This window comes from Bos taurus, chromosome 4 (assembly GCF_002263795.3).
Source record: "Bos taurus isolate L1 Dominette 01449 registration number 42190680 breed Hereford chromosome 4, ARS-UCD2.0, whole genome shotgun sequence".
NCBI lineage: Eukaryota > Metazoa > Chordata > Mammalia > Artiodactyla > Bovidae > Bos > Bos taurus.
In genome coordinates this window covers 5318235-5330904 of record NC_037331.1, presented here as the reverse complement: position 1 = coordinate 5330904, position 12670 = coordinate 5318235, and the positions used below count along the sequence as shown (strand labels likewise).

The following is a 12670-nucleotide window of genomic DNA, read 5'->3' as shown; positions in this document are numbered from 1 at the left end:
AGCCCGTGTAGACATCTATGCTCATGTGTGTGCACGAGTTTGTATAAGAATGTAAAATTACAATAGAATCTTTTTTATTTTTAAGAGACTTTTTCATAACTTTTATTTCAAATGACAAAACTCCATAATTATCAAAAATGACATTGCATAATTTGCCATAGAACAACCAAGGGGGAAAAGTTGTTGCATTGCAAAATAATATGAAATCATTTGGGGACATTTGTCTGGAAGGTGTGTGAGGCTGAATGAAAAGGCAGGTGTGACCCCAGGGAGGGAGAGGAGTGGGCTGGAAGATCAATCTTGATGACTAATATTGTCAAGGTCTTGGAATTCACATCCATGACCCTTTGTGTTTATTGATAAGAAAGTTGCACACTGAAGAACTGATGCTTTTGAATTGTGGTGTTGGAGAAGACTCTTGAGAGTCCCTTGGACTGCAAGGAGATCAAACCAGTCTACCCTAAAGGAGATTAGTCCTGAGTTTTCATTGGAAGGACTGATGTTGAAGCTGAAACTCCAATACTTTGGCCACCTCATGAAAAGAGTTGACTCTTTGGAAAAGACCTTGATGCTGGGAAAGATTGAGGGCAGGAGGAGTAGGGGACAACAGAGGATGAGATGGCTGGATGGCATCACCGACTCAATGGACATGAGTTTGGGTGGACTCCGGGAGTTGGTGATGGACAGGGAGGCCTGGCGTGCTACAGTTCATGGGGTCGCAAAGAGTTGGACACGACTGAGCGACTGAACTGAACTGAATTGAAATCGCATTCATTTACTTTGTCCTGCTAGCATCAGACACAATTCTTGCTTTCTTTCCTACACAAACTTCCTATGAATGACTCGGCCAAGAAGAACCCACATTCTTCAAGGAACCATGAAGATGCCAAGAGAAAAGGAAAAAAAGAGCAGGGAAAAAAATGGTAGTAAGGAGTATTCAGTAGAAACACATTGACATGGAGATTAAATTGGCAGCCAAGCCTAATACTATGAAATAAAATAAAAACAAAACAAAAATCAAAGCAATCAGTTCACCAAAGCTTAAAGCCACTGCAGGCATATATGCAACAGAAGCCAGCATGACAAAGAGAAATGGAGGGAAAAGGAAACATCCTTGTCGTGGTGCAGGTTAGCAGTGGCTCAGGGAGCAAGCAGCCTGCCCAGAGACTGTGCGTGACCTGGGGGACAGACGGGACATGCACGCTGATGGGACAGATGGATGTGCACACCAAACGGAGTCAGCAAGTTTGAGAAAAGGTAAATCTTAGGAAAGGCAGGTGAGAGAGCCCCAACACACATAATATTGCTGTCTTTAATAACAAGACCTTCAGGGATGTAACAAAACCAGATTTAGATGTAATTCAAGAAAACTTTCAGAGATCAAAGAAGACTTGGATCTATTTACAGACTGAAGTACACATGGCATCCCCGGGATGGGGGAGCGGGAATGACACCTATCACTGCACATCAAACCCTGCCTGTCCTGCTGTTCTCCAAAAGGGCCTGTGGTGCCCCGCCGGGGGCCCGTGCACCCTCGAGCGCCCTCTGCAGGCCGGGCTGAGATATGCGACCATGGAGTCCCTGCCGGCATCTCCTGGCCTGGGGTTGGTCTCCACCCACCTGGCTGAGCAATCCCAGTTCTGCCAAGGACAGACTTTTCACTTGTTTTCTGTCCCTGTTACTGTTGTATAACTTCCAAGAAGAGGAGGGTTGCTGTGAAATTACCATTCTAAAACCCAATATTATAGGATATTTTTCTGTTTACATTTCACAGGGGGAAGTTTTTATCACAGAAAATTCATAATTTTATGAATCCCTCAAAGTGGGTTTAAAAAACCAGTAGCACTATGATCAAGGCAGTGAGATCAAGTTTAATGTCATGTCTTCTTTTAAGTATATCAGCTATTGGCTTATCTGTGTGGCCCCTTGCATCACCTTCTTTGGAAGGAACACCACGGTCTGCATTTGGGACCTGGCCCAGTGCTTCTCCCCCCACCCCCCTGGACTCCGGGAACATGGAAACATGAGCTCGCTCATGTCATGCCTTCTGTACACTGTATGCCCCACCACCATGCATGCTCTCCCCACACAGACTCACACACTCCTCTGCACATGCCCTGCCTGCATCCAGCCTTCTTCACCCCGCCTCCATCTGCCCCCTCCCACCGCCCACAGCACACTTGGTTCTGCTCTCCCGCCCCATGGACACCCATCGCCCTCACCACATACACCCTGCACACATCACACACCAGCCCCATCATAAACAGGCGCGCCACCCGCCACCCCCCTCCCCCCAGCCCCCCACCATCTCTGATGAGGAGGAGAGTGTTGTGAATTATTGCTCTTGCTCCGATGGCAGCCTGCCTTAGTGGGATGAGATTTCCAACCCAGGGTGCAGATTCTGAAAACAAGCGATGGGAGAGTTCAAAATGCCACAGGTGTGCTCCGATGGGTGGACACAGCTGGCTTATGATAATACACTCTGCTGGGGCTGGGACAGGAGGAGATGAGTCAGGCCCAAGGACAGCTACGTGACGCTGCCCGTGGGCCCCAGGTGAGGTCCTGTGGGAGCAGAGATGCAGGGCATCCATTCTCTTATTCTTTCTGCCCATTTCTCACATGGGCCATTTTGCTCATGTGACGGCAAAATCCAGTCACACTTGAACTGCACAAATGTGAGTTTTGAGTTTCTTGAGGTGTTGGCTACAGCTGAGGGAAGCTCTGCCTCCTTCTGGAGCTTCCACGGGTCTCTGTTCTTGCGGAGGAAGTGGGGGAAGGAGAGGCCTGTGGATCTGTTCTGTGGTCAGCACGGAGCCCACCTAGCAGGGTCACACCAGTCTGCACCCACTCATTTGTAACTGCTGTTTAGCCAGGTAAGAAGCACATCACTAAAATATCCCAAATCATCTCCCTAGGTGTTTAGTGCTTGATCAGCTGAACGTTTTTAAAATATAGAAACAGACACCACAGGCAAAATGAAGAACACTGTATTAATGTTTATTTCTAACGACAAACAGAACATCAGTCCCTTATTTGTACAAAAATACCTGAATGTTTACAGTTAGGTTCGTGAGCCGAGGAGCTATGTACAGAAAGGAGCAAAGCACGTGGGACAAAGGTTTTGTCTTTTGGGTTAATCTGTTCTGCGTTCCCTGAAAACGTTGACACGTCGGGCGATGCCATGCTCACCACACCACGGCATCAGAGCCCCCGCGAGCCAGCCCCACCCCCGCAGAGGTGCGTCGATTGGTCAAACCCTCAGGTATTCAGTGCAGAAGAGAGAAGACAAAACATCTAGACTGAGGCACACATTTCTTCAAGGTTTAGCAAACAGAAAAACGTTCTGAAACTCTAACACATAAGGTCACAAAGCTCTCCTACTTAGCGTTAATCCCCAAAGCATTTGGCGTTTTCTTTCTCAATTCAGTCCAGGTTGCTACATGGAGTTTCTGTTCACAACAGAAAATCACAGGAAGAGATAAAAAGTCAACAGGCTCTGAAACGACCCTGAGCTGTTCCGTTTACATTCATGTCATTTAAATACAAAAATAGAAGTCGAATGTCCTTCAGCCCCTGGCTGGCCCAGCTGGACGCCCATCTCCTGCGAGGGGCTGCCCTTTGGCGGGGGGATCCCCCAGTACAAGGGGCCCTGGGAGGTCACGCTCTGTGACAGCTCACTGTGGCCAGGAGGGTACACACAGAATCGTGCGTCAGAGTCAAGCTTTAGTTCTCTTTTTAAATAGAAGGTGTATTTATAAATACGCAATACTGCAGATACTAGCTGTCTATTGAGTGAGTCTCGTCTCACTGGTGGAGACTGGTCTATGTAAACAGAAAACAGAAACTGGAGAGGTGGCTTTTTTTTTTTTTTTGCTGGATTTTTTGTTTTTTAAAGGCTTTACCTCCAACTGGCAAAGAGAAAAATGTCTACTTAGTGTAACTAAAGCATCAGTCCCTCCAGGGGAAGCAGGCTGCCAGGCATGACTCGAAAATTACCTAATTGTCAACAGTTGGAAAGATTAACAGGCTAGAAAACAACCACCCCCACCCCAAAACAAACAAGCCAAAAAGCCATTGAATGTTCATGGTTAAAAACATGTTTTACTAAAAATTCTTCATTTGTCTAAGTAGACACTTCATGGGAAATAAGTAGAGTGTGTCTTGTCAACTAAAATACAGTGTCTATACCACGAACTGAGGTACAGGGGGTATGCGTCACTGTGTCCTAAGCTGCATGTCTCCCTTGGGAAGTGCTGCAGTGGGCAGTCCAGGGGTCTAGCGGCCAGCGCGGTCCAGAGGGGCAGGGAAGCATGGCCGCTGTGACCTGAGGATGGAAGTCATCCTTCAGCAAGTGGTGTGCGTGCCGTCGGGGAGCCCCTTCTGCTCTGCATGGATCAAAGGCAGAGGAACGGCCGCCTGCATGCTGAAGACTTGGCCACGGGGCCAGGCGGAGGGTGGGGACATCTCAGGCCAGAATCGGACTCAGCTCCTGGAGCAGCACCCAGCGCTGCATTGCCAGCCTGTCCATGGCCAGCCCCACTGTGGGGGCCTCCTGACCCGGGCCAGTGGAGGACGACCTGCTGCCTTGCAGGGCCTGGCCACAGGGCTGTCAGCAGGATGGAGGCCACCAAGCGAGACCATCCTCTGTGGGGCTGCCCTCTCCAAGGTTTCCACCTCTGTCACCATGGAAACCCGCTACATATGGACGCAGGCCACGCAGATGCCACCTCCTTTCAGATCCTCGGAGCCCCCACGGCAGGAAGAGCAGCCTTGGAAGGCTGGCACCACTGCAGAGGGATAAGGCAGAGATGGTTCTAGAACAGGCTGGAAGGTGGGGCAGGCGGCCTGGCGTCCCCTACAGGCAGGCGATGGGCACTCGCTGTATGCTAGGAAGGCTAGCCTGTGGCCAAAGAGGGGCCGCCACTCAGCCCTGTGTTGTGGGACAGCAAGTTTTCCAAAGAAACACGTGTCCAGCAGCGGGGAAGACAAAACAACACGTGGACGGCAGGTGGGCAGCACGAGTGGGGGATGGGCACAGAGCAGGGAGGGCAGACTGGGTTGCCTCTCTGGCCACAGAGCACACCACGTGCCTGCCACAAGAACACCTTTTATTTCAAAAAAGCTTTCAAGTATACTGGGGTGGGGAGGCTGGGGTGCCTGCTGTCTGGGAGTGATGTGTAGAGGGTACGCACCACCCTCTGCAAACGCGGTCAACCTCTGGGGGCTGCCCCTTTTCAAGTGTCTTTACATCTTGTACACACGGAAAAGCCACAGCCCCTCCTGCCATAAGCTGAATACAATATTGAAAACAAGGAGTGCAAAAAAGGGATCGATACAAAAAAGTAAACATATCAGTTTTAATTGTCAAGATTATTCCAGGGCAAGAGTTCACTTCCAATCACTTCTCTCTGGCTTGCGTTCCTCCATGGCCCAGCCAAGACCACCATTCCAGTTTACTCTCGAATCTGCTCTCTCCCGCCCTCCCTGATGAGGCCAGGGAGAGAGGGGCAGCCCTGCTGTATCTGCAGCAGCGAACCACCGTCAAGTCCAACAGATGAGTCGATTGTGGTCAGCTGGCGCCAAATGCACCGTCTTGCTCCGAGCCCCGAGGTGCAGACAGATGTGTGTGTTCTGAAGGATGCACAGGCCTCTTCACTCCAGTGTCAGCGCCCACCGGCCTGCAGCCAGGCTAGATCTGAGGTCATAAGGCCACTCGGATGCAGTGGTGCTTCAGTCTGCAAGGCAGGACCCCTTTGTTCAGCTGGTAAAAGTCAACAAGCTGGATCAGGTCAGAGAATTTGGTGTTCCCGTCGTCAAGGCTGAAGAATGTCTGCCCGTCATCCTCGCACTGGAGAGACACAATGAGACCGGCTACGTCAGAGGCCGCAGCTCAGGCCCCACCGTCAGGATTAGTGCTCTCCACCCCTGGGCAGGTTCCAGGGCAACATACGGAGCCAGTGAGGTGAGCTAGAACACAGGGCAGGCGGTCACGCAGCGAGGTTTTTGTGTGGAGGCAAGTTGGGAGGGCACTGCCAAGTACCTAAGGCTACAGGGCACAACTGCGCCCCTATTTCTGAGAAGGGTCCCAAGTGCTTCCCAGTTCGCCTTGCTCATAAGGGCAAAGTTGGTCAGTCAACCTGTGAGTGTCCGTGCGCTCAGCACACCCTATGGAGGAGGGTGAGGTTGACCAGTTGACCTGAGTATCCATGCATTCACCACTCACCATGGAGGAGGTTGATCAGTTATCCTGTGAGTGAGCACTCAGCCCACCCCATGGAGGAGGATGCTGTTAACGAAGCCTGTGAGTGTCCATGCAAATGGCACACCCTATGCACAGAGGGAGCTCCTATAAAGATCTCACTAGTGAGCTTGAAACTGTCCGATGTTTACTGTTCTCTAGTGTGGTTAGTTCAAAAGTTGCATGAGGAACAAAACCAGAACACAAAAGAGTAAGCGTGAGTGTGAAAACGTCAGTACTTACAGGTAAGATCTGGAAATTTTTAATCTTCTGATGATGACACAGTGTGAGGACGAACGCCTTTGGATTACTTTGGCTGTCACGGAGGAGAAAAAGCCTGGGGACGGAAAGAGTCAATTGACCGTGAATTCCAGACTGAGTATGCATGCTATCTGCATGTGTGCCTGAACAGGCAGGCTTCAGGAGGCGAGGTTTCAGGAACCTTTGGGAGCTGCGTGAGCTGTAGGGAAAGGCCAGCCTCCACACCCAGACTGTGCTCTGGCTGTCACGCCCCATCAGAAGGAACCAGGGGACATGGCTCCTTGGGGACATGGCTGCCTCTAGTGCTGAGGCAGGAAAGGTCTAGGGTGAAGCTGGTACACTTTGTGTCAGAAAGTAAGGAGGTACTCAAAGAAAGCTAACTGAGGAGGCAGTGTGGCCACACCCGGGCATCTAAGTGAATAACACCGGTGACTGATCACCACCTATAGCACAGAACAAGAATCCTGAGTCCACACTGGTGTGATAAATAAATGAACAAATAATAACAGAGGAGGAAAAAAAGCTCTTCCTAAGAGCAGAAGGCCAGCTACACAAACAGAGAAAGAAGATGGATTAGAAAACCACCATCTGGCAATGACCAGATATCACCATTGATTAAGCAGATATTCATGGGATGCTGAAACCAGCATCAAAGTTTGATGAGAATAACTGTCTCCATGGTCTCAAAGATCTACCCACTAATGTTTACGACAAAGGGACCAACAGTAACCTTCCGACAGAGAAACCTGGTGGACACCATCTTTAGGTATTCAAGTGACCAACGACAGGAATGAGACAACCCACCCCAGCACCTCCGACAGAATGCACTGCAGATGACTCAGCATCACCTCCTGGGAGTGAGCAGATGAGCCCCCACCTGGTACTTCTGCCCTCAAGGCTCCTGCGAGTGTCGAGACACAAAGGAGCACAAGGCATCTGCCGCCCAGGGCGGTGCTGGGGCCAACAAGTTCTTCTCCTGGGCAGCAAAGGATGCAAGGCGGACCCCTGGTAAAATCTGGGAAAGTGGCATGGCTGGGGACAGAATCGCATTTGTGTTAATTTCCTAATGTTTATAACGAGCCTGTGGTTGCCTAAGAGAAGTCCACGTTTTTAGAAATTTTATATTGAAATAATTACAACTCACTCCTAAATGGTTCTGATAAAAAAAAAAATGAGAGAGAGAACGTGAGTGCTACAACATTCATGACTCTGTTACATGAGTCATGCAATCTTCTACAATTTGAAATCACATCAGGAAGTCTGCAATTAACAAGTGATGGCCAGGATGTGGAGAGAAGGGAGCACTGCTGGTGGGAATGTAAACTGGTGCAGCCACTACAGAGAACAGTATGGAGGGTCCTTAAAAACTAAAGCTACCATACGATCCTGTAACTCTACTGCTGGATATACACAGATGGAAAAAGTGAAAACACCAATGTGAAAGATACATGAACATCAACGTGCACAGCAGCACTACTTACAACACCCAAGACACAGAGGCAGGCCACGTGCCCGTCAACAGATGACTGGATTAAGAAGCTGTGGTGCATACACACAAGGAAACGTCACTCAGCCATAACATGAGTGAAGTCCTGCCATCTGCAGCAACATGGACGGACCTGGGGAACATTATGCCCAGTGAAATAAACCAGACAGAGAGAGACAAGTCCTGATGATACCACTTATGTGTGGATCCTAAAAAATAACACAAATGGATATACAAGCAAAACAGGACCAGACTCACAAGTGCAGAGAACAAGCTCGTGATTACCAAAGGGGAGAGGGAAGCAGGGAGGGACGAACCAGGGGCATAGGATCAACAGATCCAAACCACTGTGTATAAAATAGACAAGCGACAAGCATGTACTGTGCAGCATAAAGATGATATCCGCTATCTTGTAGTAACCTGTAATGGAGAAAACCCTGCAAAAATACTGAATCACTACGCTATACACTGGAAGCTAACACAATACTGTAAATCATGTCCATTGAGTCGGTGATGCCATCCAGCCATCTCATCCTCTGTCGTCCCCTTCTCCTCCTGCCCCCAATCCGTCCCAGCATCAGAGTCTTTTCCAGTGAGTCAACTCTTCATATGAGGTGGCCAAAGTACTGGAGTTTCAGCTTTAGCATCATTCCTTCCAAAGAACACCCAGGACTGATCCCCTTTAGAATGGACTGGTTGGATCTCCTTGCAGTCCAAGGGACTCTCAAGAGTCTTCTCCAACACCACAGTTCAAAAGCATCAGTTCTTCAGCGCTCAGCTTTCTTTACAGTCCAACTTTCACATCCAAATGAATGATACTTCAACTAGAAATTAGGATAGCATCTGAAGAAGTGTAAATCATTGTTTTTACGTGAACAAATCTGGAATCAGATGTTAAGACAGAGTTATTCTTTACAAAGGAAAAGGCCCTAATTCCAGCAACAAAGAAGAAATGGCCTGACAGGAGACATATTTTAAAGGCATTAGACACGAAACTGTGACAATCAGATAAACCATCAGGGTCTAGATTGTAAATTCAGATGGAAGGCAGTTCAATAAGCCTGGGAACTCCTGTTATAAAGGTGAAAAAGTTTTATTTCACCACAAGACATCTCAGAGCCTTTAGAATGTAGATCTTCAGCGTGACTCCCTTAGGGCCAGCGCAGGAGGTTTCCTAACTCTTCACAGCATCTTTTATTATATACCAGCCCTTCTTTGACGGTGTTTTGCAGGATGCGTGTTCTGCAGGATACACTTTGGAGATGCCAGCCAGGATGGCACTGCACCGCAGGGCTGGGAGGACAGGAGGGGCGTGGCTGTGAAGCAGATGTGTGTGTGACGCGCTCGGCGCAGGCAGAGCCGGGCTGTGCTCCTGTCCTTCCCGGGCTGTGTTCTCTTCTCCACGTGCGTCACTAGCAGAAGCCCAGGGACTCGATCTTCCTAGAGAAGCTGGGGCTGGGCAGTCTCAGCTGAGCCCTCAGTGAACCCCGGCTGTTCCTTCTGAGCACCACGGAGCAAGGCAGGTACAGATGCCGTCTGTCTGCTGCCCAGTTCGGAGTGTGACCAGGAGGTCCTGAGGCTGCCCCGATGGCCTGTGCCTAATGGTTGTCTACCTGAAATGACCTCTGACATGGAGGCAGGGGGTAGGGCCAGGAGTCAGCGAGATTCCTGGATCTCACACTCGGGAGCGTCGGGTCGGGATCTGCCCCCTTCCCCGGCCTCTCTGCAGGACTATGCACACGCTGGGAGCTGGGTGTGGACGGTGTGCACCCTGGAGGCAGTGGTGACGGCCATCAGCGAACTGCAGGCGCAGGGATTTCTGTTGGGGATGGGGCACTGCAGAGACAAGCTGGGGGCTGACATGCCCAGAGATGTCTCTGCTTGGGACTCAGAGTGGAACACAGAGCAAAGGTGCTGGCAACCAGGATGTCCTTGCCACCGTCAGGACTCAAGTCAGGGGGCTCCCGCATCTCTTCAGGGATGAGCAAAGGGCTGCTCTCGTCTGGGGCTGACAGAGATCAGAGGGACAGCACAACTCAGGCATGCGGCCCAGGCACTGAGCACACCGCCTCGCTCAGGACTCACAGCGACCCTGGCACTGTGCTCATTTTGCAGCGAGGCCAGGGGGCCCAGAGAAGTGAGGCAAATTCCCTGAGATCACACAGCCAGCAGCAATCACGGGGGAGCCTTGGCACAGCCAGAGCAAGTGTGCAGGGGCTCCTCCATGGCTGGCGAGGACCCTACACTCTGCTGAGGGTGCCGTGTTAGCCCTGAGACAGCACCCCACTCTGCCTGTGGGGGGAGAGCCATAAAGAACACAAGTCTTGGCAAAGTCATGGCCTTCTGCACAGTGGAGGGGCCTGGAGCGTAGACAGAGGGGCCAGCTCACAAAAGGCACAGAGGCTGGGGCTGTAGATGGCAAGAGGGCAGGGGAGCTGGACCCCGGCATGAACAGTAGGGGCAGGCGGGGGCAGTACAGAGCGTTACATGCTGCGAGTCCCGACAGGAGCCCTGGGATGAGCCACAGAGGGGCCTGCAGAGCAGGACTGGCCCCTGGGAAAGCTCCTTCCATCTTGGGCTCCGGCATGGGCTGTGGGTGGCAAGAGGGGGAGGAAGGAGGCAGCCAGGCAGTGCTGGGCTCCGCAGGGCAGGACACATGTGTGTACAGGCTCAGGCTTGCGTGCGTACACAGGTCACGTGTGGGGGCACGGGTGGGGTGGCGCTTCCCTCCAGGTGGCTTCAGAGGCCCGCTGGGTAGATTGCAGGCTCCGCTATCTCTTTCCACCCCCTACTTCATCCGTGATTGAGGCTAAAGGTCTTGGCAGCAGTGTTTTATAGCAGCTGTCATCCTGGCCTGCCTTTCAGGGTTGTTTGTTGTCAGACTCTAAATTGGCTTCCTCCATTACCTCTGCAGGGATTCACAATGATTTGGCATTGATTATTTAATTTACCTTGTTTTCCAAGCACATTTCCTCCCTAAACACGGGAGTGAGTGGACGACATACATCACTGTGATGACACCTGAATGGGTCCCGTATCCTGCCTTCTGTTTTTGCTGAAGAGCCAGCAGCTGGAGGCTGGGATTGAAGGATCTAACATATAACCTTAGAGGCAACTCAGACCCAGGGAAGGATAGAGAGGAACAAGGCAAGTCGGGGTGGGGGGAAAGCTGAAAGATGTCCACACTCCTCACCAAGGCTGGACAGAGGGAACCTTGCCAACTGGGGCTCGGCCCCAGGAAAAGTTGAATTGCAAGACAAACGGGTTTAAAAAAAAACGAGCTGACACACAGTGCCGTGGGCCCAGCATGCTGACCCTCCCTACCCCAGGGCTGCTCCTTTTAACGCAAAGTGGGCTGGCCTGTCAGCCTCTCAGCAACGTGGGTGTCACGTCACTGCCCTGGGCCCTGGGAAGGATGCACGGTACCCAGTGGTGCCTCCCGTGGAGCCGTCACTTCTCTGGCAGTGCTGAGAGTGGCTCTTTCCTGTCTGCCCATTTCTGTCCCCCTCTAACCTTAAAAGAACCTAATCACAGGGATGAATCACTGGGCAATTGAAATCAACTCCTGACCTATTCTCTCCTGAATGAGTTATGCCTTGTCTAACCTGCTGATTCTTTTCCTAAATACAATAAAAAGAAGTAAAAATAAAAAGAAGAATTAAGCAGTTAAAGAATGGCTACCTCTCTACCCACAACAGCCTCCCTAAGCGATCCTGCAAGCAGCCCATGTGGGCAAGATAACACCTCGAGTCATCCAGTCTGCACTCAGTGGAGAATGGTATGAATCTAACCCCCTGCCTTCACGATGTGCTGAGACCCTCACCCCACCCCCAACCACTGCCCCGCTGCCCTGGTTCCCTTTAAAAACTGTCATTGCCGAGCAGAATCTTCAGAGTTGGTCTCAGGACATGAGTTCACCTTCTCCCCAGATTGCTGGCTTTTCTGATTAAGGAACCTTTCCTTTCTACTCACACTTGTCTCCTGAATTACTGGTTTATGAGTGACGAGTGGCTGAACCTGGCTTTGGTTATAGTAAGATGTCACCTGGCAAGCAAACCCATTTGACTTGTGAAAATGAACCCCACACATGATATGGTAAATGGGGCCCCATGAGAACATTTGGGGGCTTAGTTTGGTTGGGGTTTAGGGCTGCAACAGGTAAGCATCCTATCCTTGAAGCCCCTGGAAAACACAAACCTACATGCAAAAAACATCACTAAGAGAGGAGGGTAGTCTTCTCTCTTAGGCAGAAAGTTCAGAGGAGAAGAAGCCAGTCTGTAGTCAGGATGGGTCACTTCTAAGGCTGTAAAAGGACTGTTCTACGATCAAGTGACATTTCAGAAAAGCCATCTGGAACAACAGTACACCCATATGGGAAAAAAAATCAGATCCATCTTTACACAGAGAACTAGGAGAAATAAATTCCGAATGCACTTGGGATCTAAACATGCAGACAAAATTGGATGAATAGAAATGGAAGAAATAATCATGAAAAAAATGAAGGGAGTGTAATCAATAATACAAGTTCCAGAGGATAATGTGAACAAACTCCTTTATGATTGAGGAGTGGAGAAAACTTGTATGACTAGAACTCAAAAATCTAGAAAGACACAAGCTGAAGCACGAAAAGATAAATGTGACCATATTTAGAAAAACTATAACCAAAAATCAAAACAAAACCCCCC

General features: G+C 50.2%; 1 protein-coding gene across 11 annotated transcripts in view; it reads right to left on the bottom strand.

Moving 5' to 3' along the window:
- Positions 1 to 3855: 3855 nt before the first annotated feature.
- The window catches only part of GRB10 (growth factor receptor bound protein 10), a 221338-nt gene continuing 212523 nt past the window's right edge, over positions 3856 to 12670 (bottom strand). For 10 of the 11 annotated variants that reach the window (XM_024990511.2, XM_059885419.1, XM_059885420.1 and 7 more), the window contains 2 exons: positions 6482 to 6575; positions 5344 to 5848 (listed from right to left, as the gene is read on the bottom strand). In XM_024990511.2, coding sequence (XP_024846279.1) covers positions 5702 to 5848; positions 6482 to 6575 — 241 coding nt within the window. In that variant the 3' untranslated portion in view covers positions 5344 to 5701. Of the gene's footprint in view, positions 5849 to 6481; positions 6576 to 12670 lie in introns of all 11 variants that reach the window. The other variant, NM_001192586.1, reaches the window with a different exon arrangement.